This window comes from Pteronotus mesoamericanus, unplaced genomic scaffold, assembly GCF_021234165.1.
Source record: "Pteronotus mesoamericanus isolate MK-2021 breed Mesoamerican mustached bat unplaced genomic scaffold, CSHL_Meso_final contig_90, whole genome shotgun sequence".
NCBI lineage: Eukaryota > Metazoa > Chordata > Mammalia > Chiroptera > Mormoopidae > Pteronotus > Pteronotus mesoamericanus.
Window position 1 is genome coordinate 10,706,221 of NW_026555277.1, and position 16,431 is coordinate 10,722,651.

The 16,431-nt window shown below is 45.5% G+C and overlaps 2 protein-coding genes across 2 annotated transcripts in view; both read right to left on the reverse strand.

Moving 5' to 3' along the window:
• The window catches only part of XRCC5 (X-ray repair cross complementing 5), a 91,953-nt gene extending 90,260 nt beyond the window's left edge, over window positions 1-1,693 (reverse strand). Inside the window, exon 1 of the mRNA XM_054585680.1 lies at window positions 1,623-1,693. Coding sequence (XP_054441655.1) covers window positions 1,623-1,643 — 21 coding nt within the window. The 5' untranslated portion in view covers window positions 1,644-1,693. The remainder of the gene's footprint in view (window positions 1-1,622) is intronic.
• A 2,837-nt stretch (window positions 1,694-4,530) lies between these two features.
• Window positions 4,531-16,326, reverse strand: TMEM169 (transmembrane protein 169). The gene is made up of 5 exons (XM_054586172.1): window positions 16,278-16,326; window positions 12,148-12,197; window positions 9,490-9,667; window positions 8,812-9,166; window positions 4,531-6,421 (listed from the first exon to the last, which is right to left on the reverse strand). The coding sequence occupies exons 4-5, from the start codon at window positions 9,083-9,085 to the stop codon at window positions 5,799-5,801; spliced, it is 897 nt and encodes a 298-aa protein (XP_054442147.1). The 5' UTR covers window positions 9,086-9,166; window positions 9,490-9,667; window positions 12,148-12,197; window positions 16,278-16,326; the 3' UTR covers window positions 4,531-5,798.
• Window positions 16,327-16,431: the final 105 nt, after the last annotated feature.

Sequence of the window (16,431 nt, forward strand, 5' to 3'; positions counted from 1 at the left end):
TAATAAAATTTACACCCCACAGTTTCAATGCCTTGAGCATAAGAATCTCTTTTTTAAAGATTTTATTTATTTATTTTTAGAGAGGGGAAGGGAGGGAGAGAGGGAGAGAAACATCAATGTGTAGCTGCATTTCACGCGCCCCCTACTGGGGACCTGGCCCGCAATCCAGGCATGTGCCCTACACTGGGCATCAAACGGGCGACCCTTTGGTTTGCAGGCTGGCGCTCAATCCACTGAGCCACACCAGCTAGGGCTAAACATAAGAATCTTAAAAAATTTAAGAGTCCCAAAATATGTCGCTGCATTTATCTCATACACATTCATAAATATTACTTTTAAATGAGAAAATGTGAAGCCTTTTGCTAGGAATCAGGTATCAAAAAAAAAACAAACAAATCAGCAAAGGGCTTCACAATAAAGAACTTCTTATAGGGAAGCATAACAGTCTATGTAATATTTCAAGTTGCTTTCTGGCAGCAGTAAGAAAACCAGGAAAAACATACTGGGCAGCATAGCAACTCAGTTCATTTATATACCAAAGCAATACAAGCTGTCAGGGTGTTGTGGCAAGCCCACCTGCCACAAATAGCTGCTCCACTAACACTGCAAAGTTTTCAACAGTTGAAAAAGGAGGTACAAAAGAGGTGAGTGGCAACATATGTTCATAATTGTTTTAATCAACATTTCCATTGGAAAATTGAGGCAACTAAGGATTAGTTGCTCAAACTCCTATCTTATCTGTATATCCAATGCCTATTATGGGGCCTAGCCTTTGGGCGGGTGGGCAGGCAACTCCCTGGAACACATCTCTCTCTACCAACCCTTCCAACCAACTATCCCTCTCTACCTATATTGAAGAAATCATATGAATATTTGTTGTTAATTTGAAACACTTAAGGTCAGAGATTTCTAGCAACACTGAAATTCTACAGGGTTCCGAAACCAGACCTCCTGGGTTCAAATCCAAGGTTCACCACTTATGGACTAGGTGACCTGGGCTAATCACTTCACATTTTCATGCCTCGGTTTCCTCATCTATAAACTGGGGATAATAGTTTTCACTTCATGGGCCTGTTAAGATTAAATGAGAGACGCATAAAGCATTCAGACCTGTGCCCGGCACACAGTAAGCTTTCAGTCAATGTGAAATATCATATTATTATAGAGGTAATAACATGACACTTCACATTCAACTTTACTTACAGTCCCTCTCTGAAGTTTTACAAGTCTGTGGGGGTAGGTGCTTTCCATAGCTAACTTCCATTTTCATATATATCTTAAAAATTTAGGCTCAGAAGTAATGGAGACAGGGTTGGAGGGTGGCCGACTGGGTACGGAGGTGCGGTAAAGAGGGGAGGGAGAGGAAGTGAGAGGATGGGAGGTCAGAGACGGGGGTGGGAGGTAAGCGAGCATCAAATTCAGGTTTTAGGACTCCAAACCCCCAGCTTTTCTTCCAGTGCATCCCTTGGTCCAGGCCCTCCTGACCTAATTTATGACCCACCATGACCTATCTCCTTTCTTTTCCCGCTCCTTGTCACTGCCGTCATCCCATGATTCCTGCTTCTGAACCACCCTCTCCATTCTCGGCACGGGAAAGGTACAAGCCCACGCCCCCCCACTACCTTATTCCCGGACCGCGCCATGTTGCCGCTCAACAGGTGCCTCGGTTGCTTCTTCCGGGTGGGAAACTGCAACGCCGCAACTCAGTTCCAGGGGACTCGGAGCCAGGCAGTTCTAGGATGAGCCGGTTCCCGCGGAGCCTGTGACGGGCAGGAAAACTGCGCGCCGACGCTCTGGGCATGCGCAGACTTTCCGCTCGCGGCCCTGGTGCGGAAGCAATTGTGGTCTTGAAGTTGCCTAACTCTTTGTATTACTAGGTAAATACAAATCACTTATGCGAAAGATTCACTTCCGTGATGCTGTCACTGAGAATAACACCTACAGCGTATTGTGTCAGAGTTCTCACGTTAGATTTCCTTGAGAATGAGTATGAATTCAGAAATTCACTTCTTTAAAGTTGTTATTTTTTCTAAAAAGGGGGCGGGGAGGTGCGGATAATGAAAGACTTCACAGATGCGGTGACTTCGGAACCAGTTCCCGAAGGAAGAAGCATTTTACAGGCAATCAAAAGTGGGAAGAACATTCTTTGGAGTAGAAATGGGGTATGTAAGAGGAGGCCTCGAGGCATGAAACAGCATCTGCTAAGGATCTCCTGATAGTTTGGAGTGTCGATAGCTTGGAAGGGAGGAGAATGGGAGATGCATATTCTGGAAGTGGTGGCTGTCAATTACAGTGCCCCTTTAAAGGGAAACCGTCCAGCCTGCAGCCTCTGTCCCTTTGAGGGAGAATTGTCCAGGCTGAATCTCGCACAGAAACAGCTATTTTCTATACCAAATGACCCACAAGCTGACAGAGGAATGGACAAAGGGTCCAACAACCAAGAGAGTATCTGCAAACCTCTATCCAGACCGGAAAATCAAACCCAACCAGATTCTCTCTTGAAACCTGGACCTGGAAAAGTAGACACTAAAGCTGGAAAGATGTGGGGAGGCCATGAGGAGAGAGGGGCCCTGAGGGAGCTGAAGTTATAAATGCCCCGAAGCCAAGAGAGTCAGACATTTTCAGGCTGGGCTTCAGGAGCCCAGGAACTTCTTTAAGCTTTTCATCCAAACTCAAGGAGTTCTTGGAAAACTCAAATTTATTATTTTAAAAACTTTTTATATGACACAAAAGTATGGCATTACTGGAGACCCACCATGGTGAAAAAATTTACATGGTTTATGTCCATAATTTCGTCTTCCATGTAGCCTCTACTTTCTTGCCTTTTCCCTCCTCTTTCCTTTTTTTCTCGTTTCTCTCTCCCCTCCTCTCTCTCTCACACCCACACAGCATCCAGTACAGTTTTGCTTCCTGGGAGAATTAAAAGAGATTTTATTACCTGTGTGTGTTTGTACCTTAGCCATCCTTATGGAAGTCTTTAGGATCACTTCCAGGCAGCTAGGCAGTTGTGATGCTGAGAATGGGTATAAAATTTAAACACTGCTTCCACTGACACAAGGCTTCCATTAATCAAGGGTGAAGGGGCAGATATTATTAATATGATGGTATGTAAGAGACCTCAAGGCATGAAACAGCATCTGCTAAGGATCTCCCAATAGTTTGGAGTGTTCCCAAGCTATTCCCTTCTTCCTCTGTAACCAAAGAGTTCTGGGTTTCTTCATTCCATTTCTCCCTGTCAGTTCAGTATCTGTTTGGATTTGTATGATATGGAATTGGGGAGAATGAGGGAGGACAAGAGGTTAATGGGCTATGGGCTGGTAGAGGAAAATGGGCATTTTTGGATAGCCACATTTTGGGAGCCACAGTCACATATGATGAAAATGGATGAAATGAGAAAAAGAGAATGGCATCGCTATTTGGGTGCCCCCTATAAGCCATGCCTCCCAATTTGGTTGTTTTCTGTCTACTAGTCTAAGCTTTTACTACCTTACTACATAGAGCCCTTTGGAAATAATTTTCATGCACAAGCCACTAGGTGGCGATCCAAGCTAAAGTGAGGGCCCTGTCAACTCCACCTGGGAGTTCTTTGGGCCTCATCTTCACCCCCCTCTCCTCTATTCATCTATGTCCCCTTACCCTTGTCTTCATTATAACTGCTTTTGGCCTTGGCCGTTGATTTCCCTAACCTCAGAAAAATGTGACAAAAGTGTTTGCCACTTCCAAATGTAGGCTTTAGTAAATATGTAACCTTGGAAATAGTGCACCTAAATGGAATCTCCATAAATGAGTGGTACACAGAAAGAGTCAAGATATAAGGATTCAGAGTAAGAGCATTATACATATATATGACAGCCACTATAGTCACCCTTTTTCTGCAAACTGCAGCATTCAAAGTACAATAGTTAAGGAGAAAAAAAGTGAGCACATGTTAATTACATTTTATTTTTATTTTGTTTTCACTTCAATTGTTTACATCGCTGCAAAAGCACCAGAGAGCACCAAGTTTATCTTCAAGAACGCTGGACGGAATTTTGATTTTGTCAAACTAAAAGTAGTTATTTAAGAGGGGTGGGGGGTATCTTCTGAAGATGGATTTCAGCACCATGCATTAGGCAAATATCGCTGGTCTTCTGTGGGAGAGCATGCCCAGCTAGTCTGGTTTGATTCACAGTTCTTTCAACAACTTCTTCCTGAGACACAAATAAGAAACAAGTACCGGCTATTCTTGTAAGGCTCCAAACCTCCAAAAACTGCTTGATCTGTGATGACTCAAATATTTTTTCAAAAAATTAGAAGAAATATACCGTTAGGAATGAAATCTTTTTTAAATTTCAGAATCAATTAATCTGAATTCATCCGGTTGATACCCCCCGACCCCCGGTAGCCAGGAAGACAGTCTTCCCAGCACAGCAAAGATTGTGTTTCTTGTTAAACTCTAGAATGTTCTGAGTGAATGAGGCTCTGAGTGAGGTTTTGCCAAACAACAGAAAGCTAACTGTCTTCTTCCTGCTTAGAGTTACTGATCCCTGTTGGGGGCTGGGGAGGGGATAAGAGATGCAATGCCTCCCTTCACAGTCTTTAACCTGTAAATTAAATATCACACACAGTCCCTTCTTCATACAATTACATAGTACAACTATGTAATTAGAGAAACAAATAGGCCACAATTCTATGGTTGTACTCAACTGTTTAATCTTCCCTTCTAAAAAGCCCTGAAACCACGTGACATTACATTTAATTGCAAAGTACATGAGTTACTAATATCTATGTATGGCATATACATAGTATATATAGCTAGTACCTATATATAAAATCTCTGTAAGATTTAGACCTAAATAAATAAATAAAACTATATTAACAGGTTGGGATCTGAATGTATTTTAATAATTACTGGGATTCTTCCTTGCTTACCAAAATAGCTCTTCTTCTTTTTCTTCTTAAATTAGCATAACCACAATATTTAACGTAGCATGTAACTGCCCCAAAGACTACATTTTGCAGCCTCTTTTGCTTGTGAGGTCATGTAAGGGCTGGCCAATGAGATATAAGAAGTGTTGAGTGGGACTTGTGGGAAGTGCCCTTGAGCACAGAGAATGTGCTTCTCTGCCCCTTCCTCTGATCTGCCGGAAACAGTGAGGTGGCTGCAGCTGCAGTCAGTGACGGGGCATTGAGAAAAAGGTGATGGGGGTCACACTTCACTAATGGCAGGGGAATAAAAGCAGCCTGGATCCCAGGGACTCCTCAGGCCCCCTGATGGTCTGCCTCCAGACTTCTTCTACGGAAAGAGTAAACTTCTCTTGTTGAAGTCACTGATATTTTAGGATATTAATGATATGCAGCTAAGTAACTCTAAGTGATACACACAAATCTTTACTTTCTGATACACTGTGGTAAGCCTACTTCTTGAACATTTCACTGCATCTTTATTATTTTATTGGTCACCCCAGAACCTCCTTCCTCTCCCTGTCACACTTAGTCATATGCTCCCTTGATTCCAGACACCAGTTACACCTTCAGGCTCCTGAAATGACACATAACTGAGCTCCTTGTCCCAGATGAATGGTTGTTTTAGGGCAGGGAATGAAGACGAGTTTGCATTAGTTGCACACTTAGGCATAAGTTGCTTTTCTGTTCCCTGCCCTCTTAGAACCATCAAGATAATAGCACAGATCAGTGTGGGCTAGAATTTTCCAGAACTGTGAGAAGGGGGTGGGGGATAATATAAGAAAGAATCTTCTGGAATTGGAAGATGATATACAGGCTACTGGGACCGGAGGAGGAAGTAAACTGTTGAGAGTTTAGACAGTGGAAGTTTCCACTTCCTGTGTGGGGTCCTTGGTGGAGAGATTGCCTGAAATATTGTCAGATTCAAGCAACTCCACAATGCTGTAGGGAGAACAGTCCTCCAGACCCAGCTTGCTGCAGAGCCAGCCACAGAAGCCTTTCTCCATGTCCCGGGCAGCTTGCCACCATGCCCCCCAGGACCACGAGAGCTGAACCACAGCAGCATAGAGGCCCAGCGAAGAGGCCATGGCCATGATGAGCACTGGGTAGAAGAGGATGAGGCAGGGGCAACATGAGATCTTGTGCCAGAAGGTCCTCTCCTCATTGTACACAAGGAAGATGTTGTACCAAGTGATAGTGCCATAGTAAAAAGAGACAACGAAAGAGAGGATAAAAACCACAGGCAGGCAGGCCAGCGTCCAGAGGACCACGTGGGGCCCGCGGTCTGCTGCCATCTGGCAGATCTTTCTGCCTTCAGGTGTTGTTTCTTTCAAAAGCTCTTTAGGCTTGGTCAGTTCCTGCAGCTCCTTCTCTGTCAATGTGACATGGATGTCCACCATCTGCCCCTTTTTCTTCCCTCGTGTGATAGTCCCAGTTAATGTGACGTAGCGGCTGTCCAAAGGCATGTTCCACATTCCTGAAGGGCATAAAAGAGGTGAAGTCAAGATCAGAAGAGTGGGCATTTCATCACAGTGTTATCCTTGAGGCTGAGGCTGATGACACAGTGTCCACTCTTACGGCATCGGGCATGGTGCTGGAGCCAGTAACTCCATCATGCACTGAACGGGTCCCTCAGGAGGGTGACCACTGGTAGTATTATTCCCACAGTGAACTCTTGTCCACGCTGATAAAATTGTGAAGTAGGTTAAACTTGTTTTTTTGTATTCTCTCTCGACTTTTCTGGGCCTCAATTTTGACATGATCTCTGTGATATGGAGGAATGGGAGGGGCTTCTTTCCTACAGACACCATTTTATAGTGATTTTGTTTCTAGTTTACAAGTACTGTGAAAATATTGCTTATGAGTATCAACTGCCGAGTATGAAGGTCGCACTATGCATGTATTGTGCTGATGGGGAGCCCAGTCCCCTTCCTGCCTCTATGCTGCCCTGAGAGGGGGCCTCCTCAGAAGCCTGCGGACATCCCAGCCCTCATGCCCGAGCTCTGTATACACACACCACATACACACATGTCTCACACACACACACAACACCACTACCACCACCATCACCACCAACCACCAAACAGCCATCCTTCGGCTACCCTGGAAGTGAGGCTGGAGGCACTGAAACAAGGAAGTCCGTGGTTCTTGGTACTGGTATGTGAAGTGTAGTCTACAAAAGAAGGAGGTGGGGAGAGTCCAGACTTAGGTTGGCATGTCCCCTAGGTGCTGTTGGACTCCATGCCCCATGGCTGGAAGAGGAATAGAAGAGAGTCATCTAAACAGAAGGGCCCAGGGTAGTGGCAGGCACTCTGCCCAGATAAAAGGATTGCACTCTTCCCCAAGAACCGAATGGTTTCAGCCTCCCTTATCTCCATAAATGACACCACCATCTACCCTCTTTGCAGCCCCTGTCCAAACTTCAGGAGTCACTGTTTACTCCTCTCTTTTCTCACTCCCCACCTCCAACCCACCAGCAAGTCCCTGACTGCACTGTCTCCTCTAGCCATCTCCCCTGCTGTCACCCTCATCCTGGTGCAATTGTGGCAGCAGGAGACAAGTCTCTCATCAGCTTCAATTCTTACCCATTGTCCTCCATTCTTTATAGAGAAGCCAGAGTGCTCTTTTAAAAAAGACAAAGGGCACGATGTCTCTCCTTTGCTTAATTAAAAGTCCTCCATTGATTTCCCCTTGCACTTACCACAAATCCCAAACTCATTACTATGATCGGCAAGGCTCAACACGATCCGACCCGGCCTGTCTTTCTGACCTCTCGCCATCCCTTGTTCTCAATATTCCCTAATAGTAATAACTCCATTCCAGAAACAGGTAAGGAGGTTCCCACCACCTTAGGGTCTTTGACTTTTTTGTTCTCCCCCCTCTAAAAACTCGGCCCAAGATCTTTTCATGGCTTGCTTCTTCATGTCATTCGGATCAGCTCTAACATCACGGCCTCAGGGAGGCCTTGCATGACCACACAATCGTCCCCCACCCACAAGTTACTCATTTTCCCATCACCATAGTTTATGGTCTTGGGAATGCGAACCACTACCTGAAACAATCTTTTATTTGCTGACTTGCTCACTGTCTGTCTTCCCCTCACTGCAAGGTCAACTGTGTGAGAGAAGAAATGTTGCTTGTTCACTGTGGGCAATGTCTTAGAGACCAATCTATCTACACAAATAGATCTTCCTCATCCATTTATTGCTGCACAGTGATGCTCAATACAGACACTCCACAACTTCATTAGCAGCAACAGACATTCTTATACATGCCTCCTTATGCACATGGGCATAAGTTGCATGGGGTAGATACTGAGAATTTTCAGGACATAAGATATGCATATTTTGAATTTTGAATTTAATAAAAATTGACCATTTTCCCTACAAAGTGGTTAATGCAGATCCCACTTCCATGTGAGGTGTATGAGCATATGTCCAGTTCCTCATGTTGATGGTATCATATTTTACCCAATTTTGGCCATTGTAAGAGTGAGGGAATACTGTAACTCATTGTTGTTATAATTGGCACTTTCCTGATTATTATAAAACTGAACTATTATTGTTTCCTTATCTTACATGCATAAAGCAATTAGTACAGTATCCTTGTATTACTAATTTTTGTGTACAAATCAGTCTCTTTCATTACGCTAGGAGTTCTGAAAGGGCAGAAAGCTCCTTCATATCACCAAGAACATAATGCTCAATAAATAGTGTTAATTCATTGAATGAAGACTACAACATGTGAGAAGAAACGTACCAACAAGAATAATTAGGTCAGTGACCAAATGCCTTTCCGTGTTCTGCAGAATCCTCATTTGGTTTCCTTCCCATGGCTCTTTGCAAGTGGCTGCAGAGAGACACTTACCGTCATCAGCAGGATAGTCAAGGAAGTCCTCTCCTTCCTCCTCTTTAGGCTGGTCTCCGCCTTCTGATTCCCCAGGCTCCTCATCCACGTTCTCATTGTCTGACCGGTAGATGATGATAGATTCTGGGCGAAACTCTTTCTTCTTCTTTTTCCTGCTACCCATTGTGGACTCCCCATCCAGGGCCAGGGCAGCAGCCACGGCCTTCCTCAGAGAGCCCTGCTGAGGGCTTGGGAGCTGACCCTGGCTTCCTTCCAGTGTCGGCTCTTCCATCATAGTCCTCACGTCTGCTTATTCCTTGTGAACAGCGCAAATTGCTTGAGCAAATTTATCACACGCACATCACAGAGCTTCTTCCTGAATGAGGTTACACAAAGATGTCTCAATGATGAGTTCAACTTGAAAGATAGGAAAACAAAGCCATTAACAAGGAGGGAATGGGGTGAGTTGGAAAGGGGTTTGGGAAATGATCCTCAACTTGACAGAAGTCGTCACTTCCCTTTCCTTCTCCTAACACTTCATTTCTGCATTTTGAGTGCTGCAGAAATACTTTTATAAGAATGAATTGTCGTGAATAAAACTTTATGTGTTGCAATGTTTGTCATTTACACAGACATATAATATTATGTAAACCCCATCAGTCTAGTCAAGTATAAGAAAACTGGGCGAGGAAGACTTACAGACAAATGGGGGTTAAAAACCGCTCCTACTCCTGCCGTCGATGGAGATTCAGGTGGCCACAACCAGTGCTCCAGGCTCCTGGCTCCCGAGTCGTACATTGCGAATGTTCTCAAACAGATGAATGTCACTTTCAGCGAGGCGCCCAAAGATGGCACAACTTCACCAACCACGTATACCCTGGTATTGTATAAAGGACACCTGCTTGCCGCCTTCCTGTCGGCCCAAGGTCCAAGAAAGTTCCCAAGGTACGTCCTATCACATGCTGGAAAACCAGCGGAGAGCATGCGCACTTTTCACTTTGAACATTCTCTTTTCTTTTTGTTTACCAGGTAAAGGGAGGTTGAGGGAGTGGTTTATAAAATTTTAGAAATCAGGAACTATCTTATACTTCCTCATCTCCAGTGGAAACACCCCAGGGCTCAACATATAACAGATACTTAGTGTACACTTGTTGACCTGATAAGACAGAGAAGGGAAGATGCCTATTTAAAAATAAGATGTGAACAACTGTTAAGAGAGGAAGGCTTCATTATCTCCCCATTTTTGGATACTTTATTATGTTGCTAGTATTTTACCTGGGAAACAGGTTCTGAGCATTTCTTCCTTTTAGATACCATAAGACAGAGGGTAAAAACAATCTCTTCAATTTCTGAGACTTTAATCTGTAGAATTAAGAGAAGAGAAAGGACTTTGCTCTTTCTCTGGATGTTACACTTATCCATCCTCCACCTTTGCTCCCAGTCCAAAGACGGTCAGAATGAAATGCGGCACAGCTAACCTCAACAAATCATTAGTTTGGGATTCTCAGTCATCCTGAGGGCAGGAGGGATATGTTTTAAAGAATATACTCAGACTCTAAAACTCATCCTTAATATAACTGGTTTTAAGCCATTCTTGAAGACAACGTGCCGTAACCCTTAAATTCATCCACCACTTTTTTCATCCCCATTGTTACCCCTTTGGTCTAACGGCCACCATCTTGTATCTGTGGTTCTAAAAAAATGCTCCTTACTTTCTGACTTCTACTCCTGCTGCCTTCCAACCAATTCTCTGCTCACCAGTTAAAAAGATCTTTTGAAAACATTTGAAAAATCATGCCATTTTCTGCTTTAAACCCTCTAGCGACATCCCACTGTTATGAAATGAGATCCATGTCGACCTGCATGATCCGACCATTTTTCTCATATATACCCCCAATGCTCAGGCACACTGGCTGCCTCTGTATCTCTCAAGAACACCAAATGCTTCCCCTTTTGAAGTCTCCTTAAATGCTGTCTGACACGGCTGGTATGCTGTTCCACCCCTGCCCCTTCACAAGACCATAGCCTTTGTATCTCCCACGTCTCAGTTCAAAAGTCACCTCCCCCAAGGCTTTCCTGACACCACACTGAAAACAGGTTCCCTGCTCTGCCTGTCATTATGCCTTGTCATAACAGCCTATTTCTCATATAAGACTTATCAACATTTGAAATTAAGTTTTACTTGTTATTTTGCTTGTTTATTGTCTGTCTCCTCTACTGGACTATAGGCTCTACAAAGTGGTACCGTACTAGTAGGCCAATAAGTCGGTTTTCAAAAATATTTTAAGTGACTGTGATAATGATTTGAGGAGGGGAGTGACATGGTAGCAATTAAGGATTAGTCTGATTTTGTCAAAGACTGAGACTGAAGAAAAGTGTAATAGAGACATTAATAAGCTCCTTTATAACTAATGAGCTCAGTCGTGACACAGTTGTTAAGTGCTACACCTATATCTATTTTTCTTCTTTAATAATGGAGGGTTTTAGCTGGTCACATGACATCCCTGGTAAAGATAACATTTCCCAGCATCCCTTGCAGATAAGTGTGATCTGGACTAGTCCTTGGCCAATGGGATATGAGTAAAAGTGATGTGTGCAACTTCCACATCTGCACCCCTCTTTCCTCTTTTCACCTTCTTGATGGCTGAGATGTGATCTTGATGAGCCATCTTGAGCCATGCAGACAAGGGAAAACCCACAGGGATGGCAGAGTAATGAGAAAGAAGGAATCCTCTTCTTCTGCAGTGTAATATGAGGGGAAAAAAGTACTTCTGGCTTTTGTTTTAAGCCAGAGTTATTTTGGTCTCTTAAGGCAGCCACACAGAAATGTTTCCCAATACACTGGGACTGTCCAAGATTATTTTATGTCCCAATACCTCTGTTGTGTTCCAATTCATCAGTCCTGTGGTATAAGCACATTGTGATATGCATTCCTGAGTCTGAGCATAAAATGGCATCATCCCTGATACTAGGTGGTTCAAGCAGTTTTGATTCTCCTGGGTGGGCCAGGAATTCTGAAGCTCAGCTGTACACTACGAAGGATACCACACTGATGCTGGCACAAGCCTCACCAGGAATCCACTGGAGAGCTCAATACACTATATAATTCTGTTATGGATTGGATATTTGTGCCCTTCCAAAATTCATATGTTGAAATCTGAACCCCCAATGTGATGGCATTAGGAGGTGGAGTCTTTGAGAGGTGATTTGGTCATGAGAGTGCAGCACTCATGAATGAGATCAGTGCCCTTATTAAAGAGACCCCCGAGAGCTTTCTTGCTCTCTCTTCCATGTGAGGTCACAGAAAGAAGCCGTCCACCTATGAACTAGGATGATATACATTAACCAGGCTCTCACCAGACACTGGATCTGCCAGCAACTTGACCTTGGACTTCTCAGCCTTCAGACTATGAGAAAAAAAAATTTTGTTATATAAGCTACCCAGTATGTGGTATTTTTATTGTAGCAGCCTGAAGAGACTGAGACAGCGATTATCCTCTGCTCGTAATGAGATGGCCAACAGTGTATCAAAAGGGGACTCAGGGCACCACAACATGAGCTTACCTACACAGCTACAGTGTCTTTGTAGGGCTAAGTCATCAGCAGGAAATCTGGTCACTACTCCCCGCTGGCCAGTTGTCATTCAATCAGTAACTTTGTCACTGACCCCTACCAGTCAGTTCTCAGTCCTCCCCTCCCCTCCATAGTATTGTTTTACTGCTGGTTCACAGACTTCTCACCACCAAGCATGACTTTTCTGGCATTTGCTCACAATTCTGTGCTCCCAGGTGGTCACTGGAGCAGACCTAATCCAGTGCCTTCTCCAAACCCTTCCAGATACACTCCCAGAACTGTGAACTTAGTGGGTGGAGAAGCCAGGAAGATCTGAAGCCTCTGCTCTTATAGTTGCTGCAGAGAAACAAGTAAAGCACACGAAGCAGGGCTGAAAAAATGCTAAAAAGCGCCAATGACGCTGAGCCTTAATCTAGGCGTGATAAGGAGCAGTGGGGGCTATAGCAAACAGGAGCTCGGGTCTCATCTTAAATAGGAAGTTCCTGTTTCCTCTCTTCAACCCCCAAAGCCTACTGTTCAGTCAACTGCTGTCACAGAAAAACGCAGGTCCATTTGGTCTGGGATGTACGAAATGTCATGTGAAAATTCCTGACTTTAATTGTTGCCATTAGTACAAATTTAAATAAATTACCAAGTGGACAAACAACCAAAATGAAACACAGACGGGTTGCCACTGCCACCTCTTCCTTAGAAAGTCTCAAAATCAGTATGGCCTGCTCCAATGGTCTAAGAAAAATCAGGAGTTGACTTTTTGCACTTTGACCCACATGAACCCATCTCCCTCTTCCAAGGAAGCTGAACTGGGGCTGGGAGGGTGGAGTATCAACATTTTGAAGTTAACTTACCACTACCGTGAACTGTGTCTTGCTCCAGCCTGCTATTCTTTGAATTCTCCTCTGATTTGTGTTTGCCTCGCCCAAAGGGCCACATACTACCTGTCTGCGGTGGCCAGATTCTCCCAAAAGCATCTTGATTTACCACCATTAGATGCAGGAGGCCGGCTAGGAAATAAAATGCTGCTCATTTTACCATTGAAGATAACCATTAGCCTCTCTTGGGGAAGACAACTCACCAATGCAAAAATGAAAGGGAATTTGGCTCAGACAGCTGTCAAATGACTGGAACAATGATGAAACGGCAACTTAAGAACTCCCAGCCTCCAGCCAGTTGCTTTGACTTGGCCGTCAACACAGCCATGCTGCATGCAATCTGCTGCTTTGGGGTCCTGTGACAGCATTTCTCTTGTCATCACCGAACTACTTGTTTCTAAAGGGCTCTACAGTGAGACAGGTTCATCATCTTGGAAGGATCTGACCACCTCTATAGAGGAAATAGTTCCTGGCTACAAAGATAGTTGGTTACAAGAGCATGAGCATCTCCTCATTGTAAGATCTGATCTTCCCTCTCTGATCTTTTGTTTGCTTGTCATCTTACCTCTCAAGGCACCTTTCCACTTGCAACTCCTGCTCTGAACACACAAACATGCTGGAATAGAAACTCCAAAAATGTAGGGACACCTAAGTGTCTTCTCCACTGCACTGCATCTCAGATGCCTGGAACAGTACCTGGAACTGGCAGGTACTCTATAAACACTGGCTGAATATTGTGAATTGGTTAAGCATCCCTCATTTATGTAAGCTGGGCTCCCACTTCAGGGAGCGGTGGGGCTAGAGGCCTCATTGACATTCCGTCTGCACCGCACAGGGAATCTGTGAGCCCGAATGTTGAGAATCCCACAGGCCCCTGTCAGTCGGAGCCAGTAGCTGCATTGCAGTGGGAGAAAATGAAGTTGCCAGGCAGATGGGGCAGAGGTGGGTGAGAAGATGGGTGAGCAGGAGAATCTCAGAAGATGAAGGGAGTCGCTGCTGGTGGGGGATGAGAGGGCGGGAGTGCTGAACGATCATTGCCATGACGATGCCTTTTTCACCAGGACAAAGTGGGCAGTGAGGCAGAGGGCAGGCAAGGGCAGCACTGGATGCACCAAAGGAGCAGTCCGTGCGAAAGGAGCAGTCCGTGCGGCAGGCACGCTTGCCTGAGAAGAGGAGGCTCAACCAGGAGCCACTCAAATCTGGAAACGCAGAGCCTCCGAGGGGTAGAAGTACTGCTGGGCCTGCGGGCCTGCTGGGGTCAGCAGACTTTCAAACCCTGGCTAAGGTCAGTGACAGAAGAAGACGTGCCTGTTTATTTTTAACAAAAGATCTCTAAAAGGAACCCCATCTCTCTTCCTCACAGGCTCTCTTAGGACCGGGAGAAATAGCTCTCTGATTGCTCATGCTGCATCTCCCTTGCTGCTGAGCAATGGCTGCTTGTCAGCCTCAGCATCAAAGCTGGCTTGAAGCCAGTCCAGTCACCTTTCCACTGAGGGACCATGGAGTCCCTCTCTCTCCCAGTCCCTTCAGCCACCACACAGAGGCTGTGCTACAGCCAGGCCCACACGGACCCACCGGGAGAGCTCTGTGAATGCACAAGACCAGCGCCATCACAAGCCACATTAAATTATATCTTTATAAAATTATCTTGAAAAGAAACATAAAGTGTTCCTTCTTCCCAAGAAAGAAAGCCTGGAATTTTCTGGAAGAAACACCTCTGGAATAAGAAACCGAGTCAACATTCCTCTTCCTTTTAAAAAAGAAATATTTTTGCTGTTGCGAGTAAAGCACCAGCGTTATATTTTTCTGCAACAATACTTCGAACTTTACTGTATACATTTACTTCTTTGTTAAGGAGGTGATGGTGTAATTCAAAAAAATTTGGTCATAACTACATAACTGGCTTGATAGTAGATGTAAGTGATTCCTAGATAATCTAGCAAATGGGAAGAGCAAGGACTTCTTTCCCTTTTGTAATGAGTGTAGATTAGAGCCTGAGAGCAACAACGGTTGAGGGTACCTGTGCCTTAGAGGAGGTCAGAGAAGGGCAGGGGATGGAGGAATAAGAAGGGAGATGCCCTGTTCCACTCTTGACCACTTCCCATTTGCTTTGTGAATGACTAGGTGGCGGGCCCAAGCACAGATTAATGGCATTTGTTTGCTTTTCCAGTATTTTAATGCCCAGCTGGGGAAAATACAGTACAACAGACCTACAAATAGCATCCTGCCTGGACTGTTCACACCACAGCACCCAACAGGACCCCTCGACCTACACGGCTCTTAGGCAAAGGCTCACTCACCCGGCCAGTCCAGGTGGGATCTCACTCTGGTGGGTTGACAGACCATGCAAGACGAACAAGAAGGAGAATCTGAAGAACAAATCACTGTGACTGGGCACCCAAACACGGATGAGAAATTACCCATCCTCAGTAGGCTCAACCGCCTGCATAAGACGCAACTGGGGATCGGTTCTCACACACACCGACTGCTGCGTCTTGCAGGAAGCATGCAAGGAAACCTCCTCTTTTATCGATTTGTGCAGCCTGGGTGAAATGGATCGGATCTGGAATCTGGTAAAGGTGGCTTCTTCCCTTCGTTCCCCAGAGGGAGATGAGGTAGAGAGGAGCCCGAGTGTATTTTTTAAAGCAGCTATCGTGCGTCCGTGGAGAATTGCGAGCGTCCCCTCCTCGGCCACGCCCACGACCCTCCCCAAGGTCCCTTCCGGAGGATCAAAGGATCTGGAAGCGCGTGTCTCCCCCTCAGCGGAGCCGGCCCCTCGTTCTGCCGCACACAGCAGCTGGGCCGGAGCATCGCCCGACGCGGGCGGGTGCGGCACGGCTCCCAAGCGGCAGCCTCTCTTTCCCCACTTGCCCTGGAGATGTAATTTTAATTAACCGCGAGAGCCAGAGCACTGAGGATTGAATTTTTCAAAGCAGCGCACACTCCCGCCTTTTGTGTGCTTCCCTTCTGCCACCCACCCCCAACACCCCTTTGGCATCGAACAAACCAACAAACAACAACAAAAAACGAACGAGGGGGTCTCACCTACACGTGACGGGGACAACGACTGGCTGACTTTGCAGCCGCCGTCGCCGCCGCCGCCGCCGCCGCCAAGCGGGAGTGTTTCTGGGGTTGGAAATGAGCCCTTGCTGGCGGGCGGGGCGTGGGGGGGGCTGGGGGCGGGGCGTGGGGGGCTGGG